The sequence below is a fragment of the Bufo gargarizans genome, chromosome 3, assembly GCF_014858855.1.
Source record: "Bufo gargarizans isolate SCDJY-AF-19 chromosome 3, ASM1485885v1, whole genome shotgun sequence".
Lineage (NCBI taxonomy): Eukaryota > Metazoa > Chordata > Amphibia > Anura > Bufonidae > Bufo > Bufo gargarizans.
This window is the reverse complement of record NC_058082.1, coordinates 43,127,313-43,150,754: the sequence shown is the minus strand read 5'-3', so window position 1 is coordinate 43,150,754 and position 23,442 is coordinate 43,127,313. Positions and strand designations below refer to the sequence as shown.

General features: G+C 48.3%; 1 protein-coding gene across 1 annotated transcript; it reads left to right on the top strand.

The window, feature by feature from the left end:
- The first annotated feature begins 3,232 nt into the window (after window positions 1-3,232).
- CLNS1A (chloride nucleotide-sensitive channel 1A) lies at window positions 3,233-14,592 on the top strand. The gene is given in 8 exon segments (XM_044286072.1): window positions 3,233-3,445; window positions 3,741-3,828; window positions 3,830-3,878; window positions 8,103-8,237; window positions 8,311-8,421; window positions 13,166-13,363; window positions 13,718-13,788; window positions 14,174-14,592. Coding segments are annotated over 7 exon segments (771 nt in total). The 5' UTR covers window positions 3,233-3,323; the 3' UTR covers window positions 13,786-13,788; window positions 14,174-14,592.
- Window positions 14,593-23,442: the final 8,850 nt, after the last annotated feature.

Genomic DNA, 23,442 nt, shown 5'->3' with positions numbered 1-23,442 from the left:
CTGTTCTATATTCTGCGATTTTCACGCAACACTGGCCCCATAGAAGTGAATGGAGCTGCGTGAAAATCGCATCCGCAAGCAAGTGCGGATGCGATGCGTTTTTCACGCATGGTTGCTAGGAGATATTGTTTGTATACATTCAGTATTTTATCACACGTGTGCACAACGCATTCAATTGCATTGCACCCGCGCGATAAAAACTGAACGCGATCGCAGGCAAAACTGAATGACTGCCTAGCGAAATCGCAGAGTTATCACTGAACGCATCTAGAACTAATCTGGACACACTTGTCTGCAAGGGGGCTTAGGCTTTGATTGTACAGTGGACTCCCACTGCCTTAAGGCTCACGCACATGGCCGTCGCCGTTTTTGTAGTCCTCAAATCAGATACCAGCTGTGTGCGTTCCGTATTTTGTGGAACATGATGTCCTAGCCCTCTACAGAACTGTCCTATCCTTATCTGTAAAACAGACAACTATAGGACATGGCAAAAAATGTGGATGGGATTCGGACAAAACACACGGTCATGTGTATAAGCCCTTAAAGGGGGTTATCCGGGATTGAAGACTTTGTTCCATTAGTACAAGACAGACATACATATAACATACATCCATGTCCTACCTTTTCCACATGTTTCTGAAGCCCTGTTTTCTTATAGGAAATTCTTTGCCGGAAGTGAAGTTTTCTTAGACTCGGTGACGTACCGGGTCCCTTGCAGGAGCGATAAAGCCTCTTCTTCCGGCTGCTCAGGGAGCCCAGTGATGTCACCGGCACTGATGGGCGGGATTTAGTGCTGCTCTAGCTAATAAAACATCTAGGGCAGCGCTAAAGCCCGCCCATCAGAGCCGGTGACGTCACCGAACACACTGCCGGGGTGGAAGCCTCCGCCCGGCAGTGTGTTACTGTAAACAAAAGAGCCTTTACCCTGCGCAATTAAGCGCAGCGCAAAGGAGAGCATCGGACCATGAACTGCTCCGATGCTCAAGTCAGGGGGGGCTGCCGGGGTGAAAATAGAGGTTTGTCTGGGTTCAGTTCTAAACCCGGACAACCCCTTTAAGGTGCATTCACATAATTGTAATTTGTGGTCTGCAAAACATGGATCCACAAAAAATAAGGATGACATCTGTGTTGCATCAGTTTTTTTTTTGAAGACCTATTGTAGCAATGCCTATTTTTGTCTGCAAAACGGAGAATAGAACATGTTCCATCTTTTCATAAACACTGTTAAGGAATTCTGAGTTAGTAAGGGGGGGGGGGGGGGGGGGTCCGTCCTCTGATCAGGATCTTCATCTGTTGACGGTTGTTAGAAAGAGTGTCTCTCAATGTGGAGGACCCAACCTGTCCTGCTTTACACAGACAACACATTGATCTGAGTGTAATACCTAATGTCACCTATGGTGGAGCTGCAGGGAAACAGAACACTTACAATTGATTGCTGGTGGTCACTACTAAGAAGTAGGGATTGTCCAAACCAGACGTAATTTGAGAGCCCAGTAAAAAGGGGTCGTAGACTAATTTTTACAATGAGCTCAGGGATCACGTATGCTTTTTGTCTAGGATCTGCCCCGCTCCCTGGAAAACCTGTGTCATGTTAGGGCTTCAGTGACTTGTCCCTGTGACAGCCCTGCCCTGACGGAGCGTCTGCACCACGTCCACCTTTCACTGCGTTGTCAGGTGTTCTCCCTTTCACTTGAATCGGTCAGGAAGCTGAAATTACACAGCACCGCTGCTACGAGAGAGGACAGCGCACCCCTTCGAGCAGCTGATCGTGGGGGGCCCGATCTGATATTGATGACCTAGTCTGAGGCTAGGTAATCATTATCAGGAGCCTGGGCAACCCCCTTTCATACGGCCATGAGTGCAGTATACAAGTTATCCTCTGGATGAGCCATCAATATCAGATCGGAGGTGGTCTGACACCCCCCTCCCTTGGGATGGAGCTCATTCGCTTCAGTGGGAGCAAAGCTGCAGTGTCCATCTCTATCCGCTACACTATGGATGGAACAGTGTGGTACCGGCGCCAACATCCGTCACTGGAGCTAATGCAGAACAGCGGAGTATTGGAGCCCTGCCAATCTGAAAGGAGAGGCCAGGAATGCCCACCCTGCGGCCCTCCAGCTGTTGCAAAACTACAACTCCCAGCATGTCTGGACAGCCTACAGCAGGGCATGGTGGGAGTTGTAGTTTTACAACAGCGGGAGGGCCGCAGTTTGAGCATCCCTGGGCTAGGCCAAAAACAAAAATCTTAAAGGCGCCATATACCCAGGAAGACTGGCAGAGGGCAGATTTTACATGCTGCTGGGAGATCTGCACATGGATCCATCTCTGGACCACACTTTGCAGGTTCAATCCTCACACGATACTTACAGTCCGTGCTTCTTCTGTGCTGATCTCCGAGAACAGAGAACAATTTTACCACATCTAATCCTATGGTCTCCCATAAGATAAGCGGCGCCATAGGTGCCTTGATATCAACTGATCACCCTAGCCTATACACTTGCAGGTTCTTCAGCTGGACACTGCACTTCCACTTGAAGGAGCTTTGCTGCAGTCCCATGTACACTGGGCAAACAAAGGAAAAGCTGAAGAGGCCGCAGCCTGCAGTATTATTTCAGAATCAGTGGGGGCCCCAACAGTCGGACCCCTGCCGATCAGACGCTTATCTCCTGCTGATGGAGCCATGGGACAACCCCTTTAAAGTGATGTTGTATCCTAGACGTTTACCCTCAGCCTATACATTGTATAATAAGAAAAAAATCTTGCAGTTTTCTAATATTATTGGATTCAATTCCTCACTGTTTTCGAGATCTTTGCTCGCTGTCAGTGAATGGAACCCCACCTATCAGTCTGTAGGAGAGAGACAGCATTAGTCCATACTGATACATTGTAGCAAACCCTCAGCTAGTGTTTCCATTCACTGACATCAAGCAGGGATAATGGTGTCTTTGTTCCCCATAGCAACCAATCACAGCACAGCTTTCATTTTTCAGTGTTCGGTTGCTAAAGGCAACAAAGACTCACTATTTAATGAACCCCCCATTAACCTTCACCTAATGTTTTAAGGGTTGCATGTTTCCAAAATACTAAGGAACTACAACTCTCATTGTACCACAAATAGCACTTCTTCTCTTGCTCCTACGAGTAGCACCCGGCGTAGTCCGTTGCTATGGTTTCCACAGCCAGACCGGAAGTTACGCTCGCGGACCGGCGCTTACTTTCTGCGTCACTTCCTGTCTGTGTCACCTAGCCTGCAGCGTAGTGCCTGCTGGGAGTAAAAGTCTGAGACTAGTCACGTGGTTCGGCCCGGCGGCTCTCGGTCAGTCATGCTGGGAGTGCTGAGCAGTTTTCAGCCGCCCGCGGAAGGGGTGAAGCGGCTGCAGACCGGGACTGAGGCGGTGCTGAGCGGTCAGCGGCTGGGCACTGGTACCCTGTACATCGCCGAGAGGTGAGGCGGGCGGAGGCTGAGTCTGCCACCTGTCATTCCCTGTATTGTCTTATACAGCCCCTATCTGTTCCAGGGAAAGCTGGGCGACAACCTGTGTGGCCGTAGAAGAGTTGTCAGCAGCCTGTGTGTCTATATGAGTGCATGCCCAGGTACTGCTGTGCGGCCGCCATATGTGGTCACCCAGCTTTCCCAGGAACAGAGAGACAGATCGTGGTATCTGATGGCCACTGGTGCTGCAGACCTTCCCGTGACTACTTTTTTTCGTGTGTTTATTTGGTAATTTCTTGTCTCCTAGTCGGTTGTCGTGGCTGAACGGCTCCGGCCTTGGCTTTTCCTTGGAGTATCCGTCCATCAGCCTGCACGCCATCTCCAGGGACACCGCCTGCCTACCCGGAGGAGCACCTCTATGTGATGGTGAACACCAAGCTGGCAGGTGAGAGGAGCACAACATTCCTTTAATCCTGGGCCGTGTTCACACAGGTGTCCGAGGCCGGCCTTTATCAGGATCCATAATAGAGGAATTCTGCTCCGGATCCTTCTAACCCAACAATCAACCGAAAACGGACTCCAGTGTGAACAGACTCTTATCACAATGTCTGGATTATTCAGTGCTAATTTTAAAATAATTTTGCAGTGCACGTGTATAGGCCTATTTATTCTAAGTTACATCCGGTATTATACTCCAAAGCTGCACTCACTATTCTGCTGGTGATGTAATTGTGTATAATGCCTCAATGAGCAGAATAGTGAGTGCAGCTCTGGAGTATAATACGGGTTGTAACTACATGATTATTCTAGTCTATGACGTAAAGTCATGGCTTTATTAAAGACACGGAGGCTCCTATTGCTATCTCCTTCTTTACTGTCCACCAATAGCAGCAAAGAAAAGTTTACAAAACAGAACGTAACCATAGTAACATACACCCTCCCCTCACAGTCCATATAACAGACGGCTCCTCCTATAGATCCTCCTCTTTCTTTGAGCACCACGACCGGAACCATGAACCTGGACACGATCAGCTCGGATCCACCGGAACACCTTGAACGAACACGATCGGCTCAAATCCACTTGAACATCCTCATCGAAAGCCAACGTGGCTAAAACCAGAACAGAGCAACTGCAGCCCGAAGAAATTCAACTTCCACCTGAAAGGAACAGACAATATATAGCCAGATTACATAATGGGCAGGAGCAGACAGCGCAAATCATACGCGATCCTGCTATAAGAAGCAAACAATGCAAACAGAGTATGCAATCAAAACTGAATCACAGAAAACTCTAAAATAAATACAAGGGAGGGAACAAAAGGGTGGGCAATACTCTCCTCCGTGTCTTTAATAAAACCATGACTTTACGTCATAGACTAGGAAAATCATGTCGTTTTACAGCAAGACACGGAGGCTCCTATTGCTAGTTTAAAGTTGAGCAATAATAGCTGAAAACAAACGTGGAGGCGGCCTAAAATAATACTCCCTGAAAGCCGAAGACCAGTCAGCAAGACGTAGAATATCCTCCAAACGTGCCCCCAAAACAGCCAAGGCGGTAGCCGATGCGCCCCTAGCGGAATGAGCGGTAAAAATGGAGGTATCTACTCCTGCTAAGGACATAACCCACTTCATCCAGCGAGCAAGAGTAGGACTGGACACAGGACCGAACAGATGCCGTATAGATGCCGAAAGAGCTGAGGGACCGAAGACGACCGGTAAGTACGCGTCCGGGATTCGTACTCCCTCAAACAAGCCACCGGACAAAGAGCCGGCAAAGATGGATAAGATACAGACCTAATGTTGGTCTTCGTACGCCTGGAAATGTTGAAGGTGACCCCTTCAGGAGTAAATGACCTGGCGTCGTGATCAAGAGCCCGAACATCCGAGACCCGTTTACAGGATATGAGACAAGAGAACCAGTAATTCGGCAGACAACTGCCTGTAACGTGAGGTCCGAATTACCTGGCCAATTGGAGAGGAAAGACAAAACAGAAGACACATCCCAAGTCGTTGTAAAACGAGGACGGGACATGCGGGAGCCGCAAAGCAAACGACACACGGAAGGGTGCTGACCTGCAGGAACACCATCAAAACACCGATGCGTAGAAGAAATAGCCGACCGGAACAAATTATTAGTCCGATAAGCCTTACCCGCCTCAAAAAGGGAAGTGAGAAACTGCAAAAGATGGGTCACAGGTGCCGAAACGGGATCCAAGTCCCGTTCCACGCACCAGCCAGACCAAGATCGCCAGGCTCCCCGATAAGATTTTCTGGTGCCGGGAGCCCACGCGTTATCCAAAAGGCGTCTAGTTGCCTCCGAAATATCGTCAACCTCTCCAGGCGTCCTGAGATCTGGCACGTGATCAGTCGCAGGGATCCGTCCGACAGGAGAGGGTGGTGCAAACCCTGAGGGTCCTGGAGGAGATCCACACGATCTGGGAAAAGAGGGACATCTATCAGGAGACCCAGGAGAGACAGAAACCAAGCTTGAGTCCCCCAAAAGGGGACCACCACCACCAAATCGGCCAGCTGACGACGAGCGTGCAACAGCAACCTCGGGATCATCGCAAATGGCGGGAATGCATACATCAGAGACCCGGACCAGGGTTGAAGGAACGCGTCCACTGCTTCCGCCGCCAGCTGAAAAACCGAGGAACTTGGGTATTGAGACACGAGGCAAACAGGTCTACAGCAAACGGACCCCAGCTCCCAGATAACTCTGAGAAGGTCTCTGGTGCCAGCATCCAATCGCAGCTGTCCGTAAGGTAGTGTGAGCCCCAATCTGCCCGACTGTTGTGGAGTCCCGGGAGATATTCCGTCTGAACCATGACCTCCCTGGAGAGACAAAACGACCAGAAATCCTTTGCCAACCGAGCCAAGGTTGCCGAGCGCGTTCCTCCCAACCGGTTGATGTAGCGCACGGCAGAGACATTGTCCATCCGTAAACGGATGCACGCCTGAGCAATTCCGTTGGTGAAACTCCGAATGGCGAAGGACCTGGCAAGAAGCTCCAACGCATTGATATGTAGTCGCGACTCGTCCACGAGTGGAAGGAGTGGGGCAAAGAGGGGCACTGGGCACCAAATGCGTCTCTTCCTCTGAATCTGCGCTAGCTTCAGCAAAGGCCTCATCATCTGACCCAATCTCGGCGTCAGAATCACTTATTTGTTGCGCTGTAGCGCATTTCCAAGGCCGCGCCTGTTCTGCCTGGCGCTGAAAGGCTCTTTTACGCGATCTATGCGTGCGTTCATGGGTGGCCGGAGGCGCACCAGTCAATTGTTCCTGTGACACAGGAAGATTCGCAGTAGGAGGTTGCTGAGCTGAGGGGACCGCAGGCTGTACAGACCCTGACACAGGGTGGCCAGCCAGTGCCTGTGCTATCGTCTGAGACAGTACAGAGGACATAGAGTCCATTGCGGCTGAGACAGAGCGCTGCAGAACAAGCGGGAGACAGACAAAAAGGTGAACCAATATGGCCGCCGACATTGGAGGAAACCGGAGGCGAAAGCGCCGGAAGCGATGCGCTGAGAAAGGTGAAAAACAAGCTGCAACAAATAATATAAGGGCGCACAGTGTCACCGCCAAAAGCGGGATAAATGGGGAAAACGTAAGCAACAGCAGATATAAGAAAAACCCTGCAGATGCGATGGTCACAGGGAAAACAGCCCAGAGGGATGACCAGCACAACCAACGCTACAGGGAGCGTGCAGTAAAACTGAGTAAACACTAAACCCCAGCAAATGCAGATAAAAGGCACAATCAGATTAGACAAGGAGCTGCAAAAACGTGTACTTATCTTGGTGGCAGCAGCAAAGAAAGAGGAGGATCTATAGGAGGAGCCGTCTGTTATATGGACTGTGAGGGGAGGGTGTATGTTACTATGGTGACGTTCTGTTTTGTAAACTTTTCTTTGCTGCTATTGGTGGACAGTAAAGAAGGAGATAGCAATAGGAGCCTCCGTGTCTTGCTGTAAAACTCAGGATCAGTACAGGATAAGTAATGTATGTACACAGTGACTCCACCAGCAGAATAGTGAGTGCAGCTCTGGAGTATAATACAGGATGTAACTCAGGATCAGTACAGGATAAGTAATGTATGTACACAGTGACTCCACCAGCAGAATAGTGAGTGCAGCTCTGGAGTATAATACAGGATGTAACTCAGGATCAGTACAGGATCAGTAATGTATGTACACAGTGACTGCACCAGCAGAATAGTGAGTGCAGCTCTGGAGTATAATACAGGATGTAACTCGGGATCAGTACAGGATAAGTAATGTATGTACATAGTGACTCCACCAGCAGAATAGTGAGTACAGCTCTGGAGTATAATACAGGATGTAACTCAGGATCAGTACAGGATAAGTAATGTATGTACACAGTGACTGCACCAGCAGAATAGTGAGTGCAGCTCTGGAGTATAATACAGGATGTAACTCGGGATCAGTACAGGATAAGTAATGTATGTATGTACACAGTGAGTGCAGCTCTGGAGTATAATACAGGATGTAACTCGGGATCAGTACAGGATAAGTAATGTAATGTATGTACACAGTGAGTGCAGCTCTGGAGTATAATACAGGATGTAACTCGGGATCAGTACAGGATAAGTAATGTAATGTATGTGCTGTGGTTCGTTATGTGATGAGTGGGTTTTCTTTTCCTTGCAGACAGCGATGCAAAAGAAGCGAAGATGAAAGATGAGGGAGAAGACAATGGGGAGGAAGAAGATGATGATGAAGATGATGATGATGACGAGGAGCCCATCACAGAAATCCGGTTTGTTCCTGAGAATAAATCTGACTGTACGTATCCCATTCTTGGCCTCCGACTGTGACGTTTTCTTGTGACGTACGAGCTCCTGTGTCTTTATTCCAGTGGGGGAGATGTTCTCCGCCATGTGTGACTGCCAGGCCCTGCACCCCGATCCAGAAGATGAGGATTCAGACGATGACTTTGAAGGAGAAGAGTACGATGTGGAGGCACATGGTGAGCGCCAACTCATTTTATAATTAGGGCAGATTTATGAAGGTGTCTTGAACAAAAAAAACGGAAAAACTTTTATGTTGCGTAGCAACCAATCCCGCAGCTTTTGTCTTCAAGAGCAGAAGAAGAAATGCAATCTGCCGGTGATTGCCAGTTACTATCTGGCGGTCCCAAAGAGAATGAATGGAGCGGTGGGCGCTTGTGTGACCTGTGACTGGGACCTGGGGTGGGGATTCCAGAGGTTGGCCCCTCACCGATCAATTAGTTTTGGCGGCTCTCAGCAGGTCTGTGCACCAGAATCTGATCTGATTTCAGGTGTAACTTGTGGCAGAGAATCTGTGAGGTCATGTAGGCCCCTCTTTATTTTTACATGTGGAACGCACAGCATTAAAGGGCAAGTCAAACATTTTAGTGAAAATTGGGACTTGTACAAAAACATACAATTTTCCTATGCCAGAAAGCTTGCATCTTCCTTTTTATTTTATCCTTGGGCTGTCTTCAACACCTCTGCGTTCTGTCAGTGATTTGAAACTTTCTTCATTGCCTTCAGAGACAAACAATCTGTGCAGACTTCTTTCTGCTGGGGTTTTTCTTTTATTGAGTCCAGTTATAAGAAATCGTTGGTGTGCGCTCAGTGCATTGGAATCGCAAGCCCCTGTCTTGGCGGTTTACTGCCACGTATCAGTCCGGAGTTCCAAGTTGCTTATTTTGCGGAGGTTTTTCTAGATGGGTTACCACTGTAGCAAACGCTCAGCTGTGAGAAGTGTCAGCTCTGTATAAGTTTTCAAGCTCTGGGTGTAGTCAATAGCGTTTTAACTCACTGCAAGCTTGAAATTGAAACAGAATACACGAAGCCTGGATTCACATGTTGCGGACGTGTGCCTTGTGACTACGCCTCACGCCTTTTACCTGGATATTTGGCGTGACACAGCCAAGCTCGGGGAAGGCTCCAGATGGGCTACATGTAGCTAGGCCTGCACTGTGACTTTGGTTGCATACATCTCATGCAATTTGTTGCGCCGAAGACAGAGGGCTTTCCATTTTGCTGCAAATAGAGTATAATTTAGGATTTGCAACACCCATTAGACATGTCGCGGTTTCCTCTGAGGCCTGGAGTCTACGTCCAGTTTTATGCACTGGTATATAGCACTCCCTGTGCCATCCTGACCCCACCTGCGGCCTTGTCCCGCCTGTAGTCGTTCAGATCCCGGCTCTCGCCTCCAGATGTCTTGCACTTTATCCACTTTACCGAATTGGCTTAGTGCAGTGATCGGCTGTAATTGGGATTTGTCACGTATAATATTCTCCGAAATTGCAGGACGCAGTCTGTCGATGTCCTGTGGATATTAGCGTTGTAGGTTTTAAAATCGCTAAGCCCTGATCAAAAACGTGAGGGTCGGAGTACAAACTGCTGTGGTACCACTCAGTAAATCACGAACTCCTACGAAGAGCCGTCTGGTCCACTCCATTGAACGAGAATTAATCTTTATAGATAATAAATATTATAATAATAAAGGGAACCTGTCGGCACCAAAATGGACCCTAAACCGCCAGCAGTGCCTTAAAGATGTTGACATCCGGCTTCTAATGATGTTCTTGTGTAAGATGTCTGAGGCGCGAGATCGCTGTAAAACTACTTTTATTCCCCTGCAGGTCGTATGCAAATGAGGCTTCCTTGTTTCGGGTCTAAGTAAGCACGCCCCCTAACCGCCCCCTCCTTTGTTAGATTGACAGCCTCCAGCGCGGCCGTGATGGCACAAGTCTCGCACATGCGCAGTGCGCCGCTGAAACCCGGCCAACAGCGGCAGCCGGAGACAGGATCGCACCTTACCAAGGAGCGCACCGCGCATGCGCGTGACTTGTGCGATCCTGGCCACACTGCAGGCTGTCAATCTAACAAAAGAAGGGACGGTTAGGGGACGTGCTTACCTTGACCCGAAGCAAGGAAGTTCACGAGAGATCTGTAGGGGCGTTTCTTAGGCGGAGCGGAGGAGCTTGACTCTGAGAAAATATGACTCTTCTCTGGTCAAGCATGTAAGATGTGACTCTTTTCTGTTAATTAGCATAAAAGGTGGGAAAGCGTTATAGGGCAATAAAATAGGACAGGTTAGTCCTGAGAAGATTATTGATCGATCGCTGCCAACTATCGGGGTAAACAAGCATTAAGGTACATTTGGTTTTATATGTCAGAACATGGTGACAGGTTTCCTTTAAGTTCATACACAGAGAAATATAGAGACCCATCCAATAATTAGTATGTATACCCCCAGGGATGGGGCTGTCTGATTTTTATATAAGTCTACACACCCCTGTTAAAATGTCAGGTTTCTGTGATGTAAAAAAAAAACGAGACAAAGATAAATAATTTCAGAACTTTTTCCACCTTTAGGCCTCTTTCACACTACCGTTTTTTTTTCCGTTTTGCGGTCCGTTTTTTTGCGTTCCGTATACGGTCCGTATACGGAACCATTCATTTCAATGGTTCCGCAAAAAAAACGGAATGTGTTCCGTATGCATTCCGTTTCCGTTTTTCCGTTCCGTTGAAAGATAGAACATGTCCTATATTTGGCCGCAAATCACAGTCCGTGGCTCCATTCAAGTCAATGGGTCCGCAAAAAAATGGAACACATACGGAAATGCATCCGTATGTCTTCCGTTTCAGTTTCGTTTTTTCTGAACCATCTATTGAAAATGTTATGCCCAGCCCAATTTTTTCTATGTAATTACTGTATATGCCATACGGAAAAACGGAACGGAAACGGAACCACAACGGAAGCAAAAAAACGGAACAACGGATCCGTGAAAAACTGACCGCAAAACACTGAAATGGACATACTGTAGTGTGAAAGAGGCCTTAATGTGACCTATAAACTGTACCACTCAATTGAAAAACAAACTGAAATCTTTTAGGTAGAGGGAAGAAAAAATCTAAAAATAAAATATGGTTGCATAAGTGTGCACACCCTTAAACTAATACTTTGGTGAAGCACCTTTTGATTTTATTGCAGCACTCAGTCTTTTTGGGTATGAGTCTATCAGCATGGCACATTTTGACTTGGCGAGATTTGCCCACTCTTCTTTGCAAAAACACTCCAAATCTGTCAGATTGCGAGGGCATCTCCTGGGCACAGCCGTCTTCAGATCACTCCACAGATTTTCAATCGGATTCAGGTCTGGGCTCTGGCTGGGCCATTCCAAAACCTTAATCTTCATCTGGTGAAGCCATTCCTTGGTTGATTTGGATGTATGCTTTGGGTCGTTGTCCTGCTGAAAGATGAAGTTCCTCTTCATGTTCAGCTTTCTAGCAGAAGCCTGAAGGTTTTGTGCCAATATTGGCTGGTATTTGGAACTGTTCATAATTCCCTCTAGCTTAACCAAGGCCCCAGTTCCAGCTGAAGAACAGCAGCCCCCTGGCATGATGCTGCCACCACCATGCTTCACTGTGGGGATGGGGTTCTTTTGCTGATGTGCAGTGTTATTTTTGCGCCAAACATATCTTTTGGAATTATGGCCAAAAAGTTCCACCTTGGTTTCATCAGACCATAACACCTTTTCCCACATGCTTTTGGGAGACTTCAGATGTGTGTTTGTACAATGTAGCCTGGCTTGGATGGCTTTCGTCTTGCCACTCTACCCCATAGCCCAGACATATGAAGAATACGGGAGATTGTTGTCACATGTACCACACAGCGAGTACTTGCCAGATATTCCTGCAGCTCCTTTAATGTTGCTGTAGGCCTCTTGGTCGCCTCCCAGACCAGTTTTCTTCTCCTCTTTTCATCAATGTTGGAGGGACGTCCAGTTCTTGGTAATGTCACTGTTGTGCCATATTTTCTCCACTTGATGATGACGGTCTTCACTGTGTTCCATGGTAGATCTAATGCCTTGGAAATTCTTCTGTACCCTTCTCCTGACTGATGCCTTCTAACAGTGAGATCCCTCTGATGCTTTGGAAGCTCTCTGTGGACCATGGCTTTTGCTGTGGGATGCGACTAAGAAAATTTCAGGGAAGACCAACTAGAGCAGCTGAACTTTATTTGGGGTTAATCAGAGGCACTTTACATGATGGCCGGTGTATGCTGACTCCTATTTAACAGGATTTTGAATGTGATTGCTTAATTCTGAACACAACCACAACCCCAGTTATTAGAGGGTGTGCACACTTATGCAACCATATTATTATTTTAGTTTTTGTTTTGTTTTCTTCCCTCCACCTAAAAGATTTTTGTTTTTTTCAATTGAGTTGTAGTTTATAGGTCACATTAAAGGTGGGAAAAAGTTCTGAAATAATTTATCTTTCTCTCATTTTTTTACATCACAGAAACCTGACATTTTGACAGGGGTGTGTAGACTTTTTTTATAACCACTGTCTGTTATTTGCAGCAATACACTTCTTTTGCTTGATACATACTAATTATTAGCCGTTGGGGAGGGGTCTCTATCTTTCTCTGTGTATAAACTTTGACACTTTTAATTGGTTTTCATTATTATATTTATTGTTAATAAAGATTCATTATTTTTATATGGAGTGGACCATATGGTTCTTTTGTAGGCGTAAGGTTTTAAAATCAAGATGAGCCAAATCGTCCGATTGCTGTGTTTGCAGTTTGCTGATCAGCCTACGTTGTGGCATATACAGATCTGTAATAGGAACTGCAAGCATAGTACAGCTCTGCAAGGAAAACAAAATCGCATGCAGGAATAATCTCTGCTTTCTTCTGGTCCTTACCTCCTCTGTGACTAATAGGATTGTATCCTGTGCCTTCTCCAGAACAAGGACATGCTGACATCCCCTCGTTTTACACCTATGAGGAAGGCTTGTCCCATCTCACCTCTGAAGGTCAGGCTACTCTGGAGAGGTTAGAAGACATGCTGGCCAACTCCGTCGCCAGTCAGCACACCATGGCCGGGGTCCGCGTTGAAGGCTCGGCTGCGGATTACGAAGGTAATCTCAATGACGGGGACCGTAAGATGTGATTAGCATTAGGTTATGTTGAGCAGCACTTTATTAGCAAGCTTTAGGTGATTGATTTACTGGGTTTGGATGTATGTTCTGTTGACGCCTGCATGATCAAAAGGGCGGCCACGTCTGTAGCCCCACTGTAATGGCGAGGATCTGAGGAACCCTCTGTTCTCTGCCGTTTTACCATTTGAATGCAGCCCCTTCTCAGGCCTGTGACATCACGTCATTTGGTCTCATAGCCTTTATACCGTTCAGTCCCATTCAAGTGAATGACATTGAGCTAATCCAGACTGAGAGTGATATGTCCACACAATAACTCCTTGTTCTGTTTTCTAGATGGCATGGAGGTGGAGGTGGCGCCCGCCGTGGCAGGACAGTTCGAAGACGCAGATGTTGATCACTGATGGGTAGGTAGTAAAGCTCCGTGTAAGTTTTAGGCTGGTCATACACATTAGACACCCCGTGCACATGCACACACGAATCAGGTGAGTGTGCATGTTCTGAATGTAGAGAGCAGGGAAAAAAACCTCTGCCTGATCCTTAAGTTCCCTGCCGTCAGGAGGCCACCATGGCAGGTACATCACATACACCATCCTAGCCAGTCAGCAGCTCTGAAAAGGATCATGCGATGCACTTGTAACCCGTATAAAACCAGCTCCAGTGATTGTAGATAAAATGGTATTTAATGTATAAAGCTAAATATATTTCAAGTATACGTATACAGATATATAAATGGCGTAAACCTAAAAATACAAATACTTCCCATGTTACAATTTCCTGCTATATCCTCAGGTACAAGAGGAACGGCCGTGAACGGTTCCAATCACTGTGCGCCGCCGACACAGCATCATTTCATTAGACTTCAGTCATTCCAGTGCTCCGTGGACGCTCCACGCCGCTTCATAAGCAACATTTTCCCTTTTAGACATGAAGTAACCGTAGCTGCCAAGTGTGGACCTCGGTGACCACCCCCCCCCCAGATGATACCAGGCGCCTCCGTTAGAGACCGTAGAGCACTAGGACCGTAGTCTCCAGTCTTGTGGCACTGGATTTTCTGCTTTTGTTTTTCTGATAACCGGCCGGACCTTTCTTACCCCGTGCGCATTTAATAGGGATTTTGGACTGGAAAACGGCGAGCACTTCTCACTAGATCCTGACAGTATTTGTAAGACTTCTTAATATTGTCTAATAAACTAGGTTTTTGTATCAAGTGCCGTCTCGCTGTGATATCTATACATAAATACGGCTGTGCATCAAGTGCCCGAGCAGGTGACGTGCATGTGACCACAAGGGGTTAATTTAGTCCTCCTCCCATCACACTCCACGCAGCCCAGATTTATGCTGCCTCCACCTACTAATTGTGGGCCAGAAAGACACCCTGTAAAAGGCAGTGGATCCATAGAGCAGACAAGGAGGGAACATTTTAATACCAAAAAGGGTCCGATGCTTACAAAAAAAGAAGCAAAATGGGAGACTGTAAAATGTAACTTACAAGATATAAACCTTCTGTTCCCTTAAAGGGGTTGTCCCATCACTAGGATATGCCCTCAATGTCTGATAGATGCAGATCCCAGAGGTGGAACCAGTAAAGTGACGGCAGGCGCACCGCGCATGCGTGGCCGCCCTCCATTCTTTTCTGTCAGGCTTATGAAAATAGCCAAGTGTGCCACTAGGTTATTTTCAGCACTCCCATAGATATGAATGGAGAGCGGCTGTGCATGCGTGGCGCGCCCTCTGTCACTTGGCGGGCTCTGTTCTAAGGATAAGTTCAGGTCCCAGAGGTGGTACCTGCACCTATCAAACTTTGGGAGCATATCCTAGCGATATGCCCCCCAATGTACAAGATGGGACAACCCCTTTTAAGGGTAGGAGGAAATGAATGGCACTCATTCAGACCTGGGCTGAACCTCCACCATTCATATAGTCAAGCCCATGACCTTCGCTCAGGTTTTTTTGGGCAACCCTTCTGGATCATTATTCCCATTCTTTGTCTGTGACGGGGCAGCAGATTATTAAAGGGGTTGTCCAGCTAATAATATTTTACATTTGTCAAACTAGCCCTTGGATCTGAATACTTTTGTAATTGCAGGTAAATAAAAAATACAGTTACTGAGTTTTTCAATGAAATCGATCTGTATAGCGCCACCTGCTGTTTGCTCTTTTTCTAATTCCTCTGTCCTGCTCGCTGAGACGGAAGCACATGCTCAGTAGTTCCATCCTTCAGCTGCAGCAGAAAGGGCACACCCTCAGTGAAAGGACACCCTCCTGAGCTGCCAGCATGAAATGGATCTAGCAGAGCAATAGGAGCAGTGAATGTGGAGATCTCTGGATCCATGTGAGGTACAGGGCTGGTTCTAGCTTTGTTAGAAAGAGGTTTTCATGTACTATATGATGTCTGATTTTCAACATTAATCATGGCATAAGCCCCTTAAGGGGGCAATTCCCAGGATTATTAATTCGCCCCTTGTATGGGACCCTAAAATACCAGTATGAGTAATGACAATGACATTACCCATGCTTGAGTGAAGTTTTCACACTAGTGGCAAAAGAAATGTCAAAAAGGTGATTTCATTTTATTTATGGTCAGTATTTTCCTGCCACCCCTTACATATGGCTTCTCATTGCATCCCTGAGTCCCGGTTCAGCGCAGTCATTGTGCACGTAGAGTCCTTCCCCCTCCTAGGACCCTTTATACTTAGAAACTGTCCACAGTAAACCCCAAGTGGACAGTTTGGGAATTGCAGGTTGGTAGGTATGTGTTTGTGTATGGAGGGTGATTTTTAGCCCGCTTTGAGGCACAATGGAAAAACCTCACAACTAGTAAGACACTTAAGCATCGAGGCCCCCGAGTAATGGTAACGGCTGCACAGCCAGATGTACAGAAGCAATTAAGGAATATTGTGTGTAGGTCCCTTGTGGAGACTCGTTCTTACCTGGCGGCTCCCCATCACCACTCACGTGGTTCATATGGAAGAAGGTGGTGGTTGTGAGACAGGTACCGACCCTTTTATGTCAGGGGTATGGAGAATTATCATTATTTTTTTTCTGAGACTTCTAAAATGTCAGGAGAAAAACATGTGCCTAAAATGAAAAAGTTACAAAAATATCGCAAAAAAAAAAGCTGAATGAGGCCTAAAAATCACATGTAGCAGTTTTTAATTTTTTTTTTTTTTGTTATACTTCCCTTTGTATCCATGATATTATATTGGAGGCACATTTAAGGGTACGGCCACATGAGGCATAAACACTGGTGATGTTCTGCAGCATTTACAGTAACAGATGTTAACGTAACATGGCTCCCTAGCAGCGAAGTCTATCCAGCTTTGCAGCGGGCTCTGGTTTTTGAGTTTTTCTGGCTGTGGTTCAAGATGGTGACCTTTAGGTGAAACGCTGTGGATTTACTACTAGCAAAAGTGGATGAGATCTTAAGAAATCCCAGATATGTTCAAGAACCACAGTAGACCTTCCACTTCTGGCCATTTCACAAGGCCTCATGCACACGGCCGTAGCTGTTTTTTCTCAGATTGTGGATCTGCAAAATACAGATACCGGCTGTGTGTGCGCTCTGAATTTTGCTGAACAGAATTTCCAGTCCATAATAGAACTTTCCTATCCTTGTCCGTAATATGGACGAGAATGGGACATGCTTTATTTTTTTGCGGGTGCAATTATGGATGTGGACAATGTTGTCCGTGTCCCCATTGAAGTGACTGGGTCCACATCCGACCCGCAAAAATATGCGGACTAAAACAACGGTTGTGTGCATGAGCCCCAACACAAAGCCGGGCTCCTGCCAATCCCAGCCTTTGTGTCTAAGGTGGGGTTCCCTCTGTCAGCCTATGGGCACCCTACAATGCATTTGCCTATGGGTTACCTTGGCAGCTGAAGTCTAACAAATGCCTCGCGTCTCATTGGTCTAGGCCTGTGCCACTATTAGACTGTGCCACAATATAATTTGAGATCAAATGGTCTGATGGGACAGAAAAATAAAATATTGTAAAAAAAAAACTAATTTTGTTGAAAAGTAAAAAAAATAAAAAATTATTATAATAATGGTGATAAAAAAGGAAAATGGACGCTATCAGCAACAACATCCATAGAAAAAAAAAAAATATATATATATATATTTATTTCTATGCTCACATGGCTGTGTTTTGCGGTCTGCAAAACACGGATCCCTGCTGAGAGCACGCCACCATTTATCTTTTTAACTTCTGTAGAAATGTCCTATCCTTGTCCACAAAATGGCCAAGAATAGGACATGTTCTATCTTTTTTTATTTTGCGGGACTGTGCAACAGACATACGGTGACACTGAAATGAATAGGTCAGCATCTGATCCACACCAAACATAGTCGTGTGAATGAGCCCTAAAAGACAATTTAAAGTTTCTTTATGGCCTTGTCCACACAGAAGTTTTTTTTCTCGCCCATTTCCTTGGGGGACGCAGAAGACCTTGGGTATAGCTCAGCTCCCTAGGAGGCGTGACACTAAGTGAAAACTGTTAAGCCCCTCCTCCAGCAGCTATACCCTCAGCCTGGAGAGAGAGACTGCGTTTTTGCTTAGTGTCCAAGGAGGCCAGACACTCCCTGCTCTGCAGGGCTGTTTTTCTCAAATTTTTTATATTTATTTTAATTTGATTTTTACACTGGATTTTTTTAATTTTTCAGGGACAACAGAGACACACCAGACCTCTCTGTTTCTCCTGGGGTCGAGCTGCGCCAGTGCTGGCATCCTCACTGCTGCCTCCCCCACAGAAGACAAGGAGGACCAGGGCAGCCCAGCTCCCCTGCATCCCGCCAGCGTAAGGGTTGCCCACACGTCAAGACCCTCTCCAGCTTCCTGCCAGTAGCTGAAGGGCTGACCCTGCTGGAATGGACAGAGGGTGAAGACTTCAGGATGGTGAGAGTCGCTGTTCCACCCCCCCCCCCCCCTCCCCTCCGGGACTTCGCTTTGGCCACCTGTCTTAGTCCTCCAGGGCCTCCTCCACCTTCTCAGGCCACCCTTTACTTCAGGAGGGCATCCAGGCTAGGATCGCAGGCGGACGCCTGCCGCAGCAGCAAGCATCCGGCACACCCCTTCACTGCCGTCCGGCATCGCAACGCTCCATGCACAGCGAGAATCGGGTCACTACTCCTCACAGGACATGCCCTCTGAGGGAGAATTGTCAGATTCAGATTGGGACATGGACTCTGCATTGCCGTCCAAGCTAGCCTCTGCTGAGGGTCATCTCATCACTAATATTAGAGACACCTTTAAGATTCACGACGACCCTCCCAGCACTGACAAGGCCGGTGTGTGACAAGGCGTCCAAGGTTTTCCCTCTCCACACAGACTTCTCTTCGGTGGTCTCTAAGTCTTGGGCTCGTCCCAACGCCTGTTTTACACCCCCCCAAGAAGTTGGATATCTATTATCCCTTCCCAGCGGATTGCGTCTCCACTTGGGCGTCTCCACCTAAGGTCGACCCTCCCGTGGCCCACCTGTCTAAGAGCTCGGCCATTCCTGTGGCAGACGGCTCCTCCCTTCAGTCCACTGAAGACCGTCGCATGGAGTCCCTTACGAAAGCCATATTTGCAGCCTCCGGATCAGCCCTCAGACCGATCTTTGCTTCCACCTGGGCCGGGAAGGCAGTCTCGGAATGGGCTTCCCAACTTGACCAGGAACTTGATTTGGACGTCTCTCTTCAGGACCTCCGTTCTTTAGCCCAACTCATTGTTCAGGCAGGGAAATTCATTTGTGAGGCCTCCCTTGATGCGGGTGCCCTCATAGCCTGTTCCTCTGCTCTGGCTGTCTCAGTCAGAAGAAAACTTTGGCTGAAAGTTTGGACGGCGGATGCCGCTTCCAAACGGTCTCTTGCTGGACTCCCCTTCGCTGGTTCCCGTTTATTCGAGACCCGCTTGGATGAGATCATTTCTGAAGCCACGGGTGGAAAGAGCACCCATCTTCCCCAGTCCAGGACCAAGGGCGTCCTGGGTTCTCTCTTTTTCGGTCCTCCCGCAGGTCCTCCCACCCGCAGCTGGTCCCTCCTCCTCTAGTTCCTCCCAGGATAGGCGTAAGAAGCCTTTTTTTCGGACTCGGCCCTCCTGGCCAAGCAAACCTCCGCCTGAAGGTGCGCCCCCACCCACCCATGTGGGGGGCGGCCTCCTCATTTTCAGGGACAACTGGCAGGCACACGTCTTCGATGCCTGGGCGCTCAAGATTGTGTCATCCGGATACAAAATCGAGATTGCGTCCCTCCCTCTGGATCGTTTCTTTCGGTCCCGTTCTCCGCGGGACCCCGAGTGTGCGGTCGCCTTCTCCGAAGCCATTCGCTCCCTTCTGGACAAGGGAATTATTACTCCTGTTCCTCCAAAGGACAGATTCAAGGGGTTCTACTCGAACCTCTTTGTGGTTCCCAAAAAGGAAGGCTCGGTGAGAACGATCTTGGACCTCAAACGGTTAAACAGTTTTCTCCGTCTTCGCCGGTTCAGGATGGAGTCCATCCAATCCGTGGTAGCTTCTCTGGAGAAAGGGGAGTTTGTTGTCAATCGACATCCAGGATGCTTACCTCCATGTCCCGATCGCTCGGTGTCACCATCGTTTCCTTCGCTTTGCGGTGGGGAACGACCACTATCAATTTGTCGCCGCCCCCTTCGGCCTGGCGACGGCTCCTCGTGTGTTCACCAAGATCCTAGCCCCTGTCCTGGCCTTGCTCCGCTCCAGGGGCGTTTTTCTGCTTCCTTACTTTGGATGACGTCCCCATCAAGGCGCCCTCTTTTTCCCCAGACGTCCCCCAGCGTGGACCTCGCGCTGCAGACCCTGGAGCGGTTCGGTTGGATTATCAACCTTCCCAAGTCTTCCCTCACCCCCTCCAAACAACTCGTCTTCCTGGGGATGCTGCTGGATATGGAAGCGGCGGAGGTTCGTCTCCCACCGGAAAAGCGTCTGACCCTTCACCGTTCGGTTCGGGCCCTTCTTCTCCACCGCCGTCCGTCCTTTCGGTCCAGCATGCGGGTATTGGGACAGATGATGTCCTGCTTCGAAGCGATTCCGTTCGCACAGTTTCACTCCCACACCCTCCAGAAGGCGATCCTGTCTGCCTGGGACAAGTACCCGGAGAGTCTGGACCGGCCCTTCCTTCTACCTCCCCATGTTCGGACCTCCCTCCTCTGGTGGGTACGGACCCCTCTCCAAGCAAATTCCTTTCTGCCAATGACCTGGTTGGTGGTCACCACTGACGCCAGTCTGCAGGGTTGGGGAGGGGTGTTTCCTCCTCGGTCCGTCCAGGGCACTTTGGTCTCCATCGGAGTCCAAGTTGCCGATAAACATCCTGGAGTTGAGGGCGATTCTCCTATCACTCCAGCACTGGACTGCCCTGCTTCGGGGCCATCCGTGTCCAATCGGACAACTGTCCTTTTTACAGTCTGGGCCTCAGTTCCTTAAGGGGGTCAGGTCTCGGCGCTGTCCATCCTCTTCCAGCGTCCTTTGGCCCCTCTCGGGCCTGTCAAAACCTTCATCAAGGGAGTTGCTCCCCCATTCTGCCCTGGGACCTTAATGTTGTGCTCTCAGCGCTCCAAGCCTCCCCCTTCGAGCAATTACGAAAGGTCTCCATTCGGCTTTTGTCCTGCAAGGTCATGTTCCTTGTGGCCATCACGTCTCTCCGACGGGTGTCTGAAATGGCAACGCTTTCTTGTGCTGAGCCCCTTCTGGTCTTCCACTAAGATAAGGCTGTTCTCCAGTCCGGTCCCTTCCTTCCGAAGGTGGTCTCCGCCTTTCATCTCAACGAGGACATCGTCCTCCCTTCCCTTTGTCCATCTCCTTCTCACCCCCGAGAACGGGAGCTGCACCGCCTGGATGTCGTTAGGGCCCTGAAGATTTACCTGGAGATCACCGGCCCCTTTCGGCATACAGACTCTCTTTTGCGGCGTCCAGGGTGTCTATTGCCCGCTTCATCAAGATGGCTATTGCCGAGGCTTACCGCTGCCAAGGGCAGGGAGCCGCCTTTTGGTGTTACCGCTCATTCTAGGCATCGGGCTTCGGCTGAACAACTGTGCAAGGCGGCCACCTGGTCTTCCTTGCACACCTTCACCAAGGTCTACAGGGTGAACACCTATGCATCGGCGGATGCTGCTTTGGGTCTTGCAGGCGGCGGTTTCTTGAAACCTCCGGTGGTTTCACCTTGGGCTGTGGTCCCTCCCCTCTTGGACTGCTCTCAAACGTCCCAAGGTTTCCTGTGTCCCCCAAGGAAATGGGCGAGAAAACTAGATTTTTGTATAACTTACCAGTAAAATCTTTCTCGCTCTTCCTTGGGGGCACAACACCCACCCATTGTTCTACAGGTTACGGTTTAGTTGCCTCTGTCGGGTAGTTGACTTGTTTGGTTCCACATGGTTGGTCATTGCCTTTTTTCACTACTTGGACACGCAACTGGTAGTCTCTCTCTCCAGGCTGAGGGTATAGCTGCTGGAGGAGGGGCTTAACAGTTTTCACTTAGTGTCACGCCTCCTAGGGAGTTGAGCTATACCCAAGGTTCTGTGTCCCCCAAGGAAGAGAGAGAAAGAGATTTTACTGGTAAGTTATACAAAAATCTTTTATTTTTATTTTTTCTGCAGAATTTGGCGCAGATTGCAGAATCTGCAGTCTGAATGCAGCAGGTGCACTGACAGCTTTAGCCCCACTGAATGACTAGTGCCAGAATCCTTGCCAAATTCCACAGACGAAAGACTCGGGCCTAAAGGATAATCGTAGAAAAAAAGAAGAAAAAAAAAATCACCATGTAACGTTTGTTTATTTTTGTTTTTTTAAACTTTATTACACTATTGAAAAGAAGAGCCCTTTCTCTTGAGTTGTGCTGTGACTTTTCCTCATTGACTTTCTGTAGATTTCAGCTAAGGCCACGTTCACACGTCCATGATGACATCTGTGACGAGATGGTCCGTGTCTCACCTGTGCAGAATCTGTGTTTGGTCCGTACGTCCGTTTTTTGCCCCTCCCTGCTGGGCTGAAAATTAGTTTCCAGAGCATTTCCTGCCACGGACCAAAAACAGACGACATCCATGTTGTGTCCGTGGTTTTCACCGACCAATAGACTATAATGTGCGTGACCGTAATCCCAAACAAAACTAGGCCAAGCTTCTGTGGCGTCACCATGGACCTACCGTCTGTGGAAAATCACTGGTGTGTGGATGCAAATTGAAGTCAATGGATATGGGAGCGATCCGGGGAGACCATGGCCAGAACACGTCCGAGATTCACTGACTTTTAAGAGAGGTCTAAAGATAATCTAGTACAGGGATGGCCAACCTGTGGCTCTCCAGCTGTTGTAAAACTACAATTCCCACCATGCCCTGCTGTAGGCTGATAGCTATAGGCTGTCTGGGCATGCTGGGAGTTATAGTTTTGCAACAGCTGGAGAGCCACAGGTTGGCCATCCCTGATCTAGTATAAACCAGGTATGCTCAACCTGTGGCCCTCCAGCTGTTGCAAAACTACAACTCCCAGCATGCCTGAAACAGCCTACAGATGGGCATTGTGGGAGTTGTAGTTTTACAACAGCTGGAGGGCTGCAGGTTGAGCATGCCTGGTATAAACAAACACCAGCCAACCATATAAAATTTAAAGGGGTTCTCTGGGATTTACATATTGATGATCTAACCTCAGGAGAGATCATCAGTATGAGATTGTTGGGGGTCTGACGCTCCTGCCCGATCAACTGTTTGAATAGACCACGGTGCTCTACGGCCTCCTTGACGCTTAGCAAGCACAGTGCCATATAGTGGCTGTGCTTGGTATTGCAAGTCAGCCCCATTCACTTGAAAGGGATTGAGCTGCGCCTAGGCCACGTGAACGATGAATGTGACGCCACTGGCCAAGGAAGAGGCCTAAGCGCTCAGAGTGCCGCGGCCTCGTGGTACAGCTAATGGATGGGCGTCCAGGAATGTGGATCCCTGACGATCTCATATTGATGACCTATCATGGAAGGATAACCAGTGACGGGGTCATTGGTGCCCAAGGGGAGTGAAGGCTAGCCCATATGGTCTGATCCCACAGAAGAGCTATTTGAGCACAAACTGCTGACAACG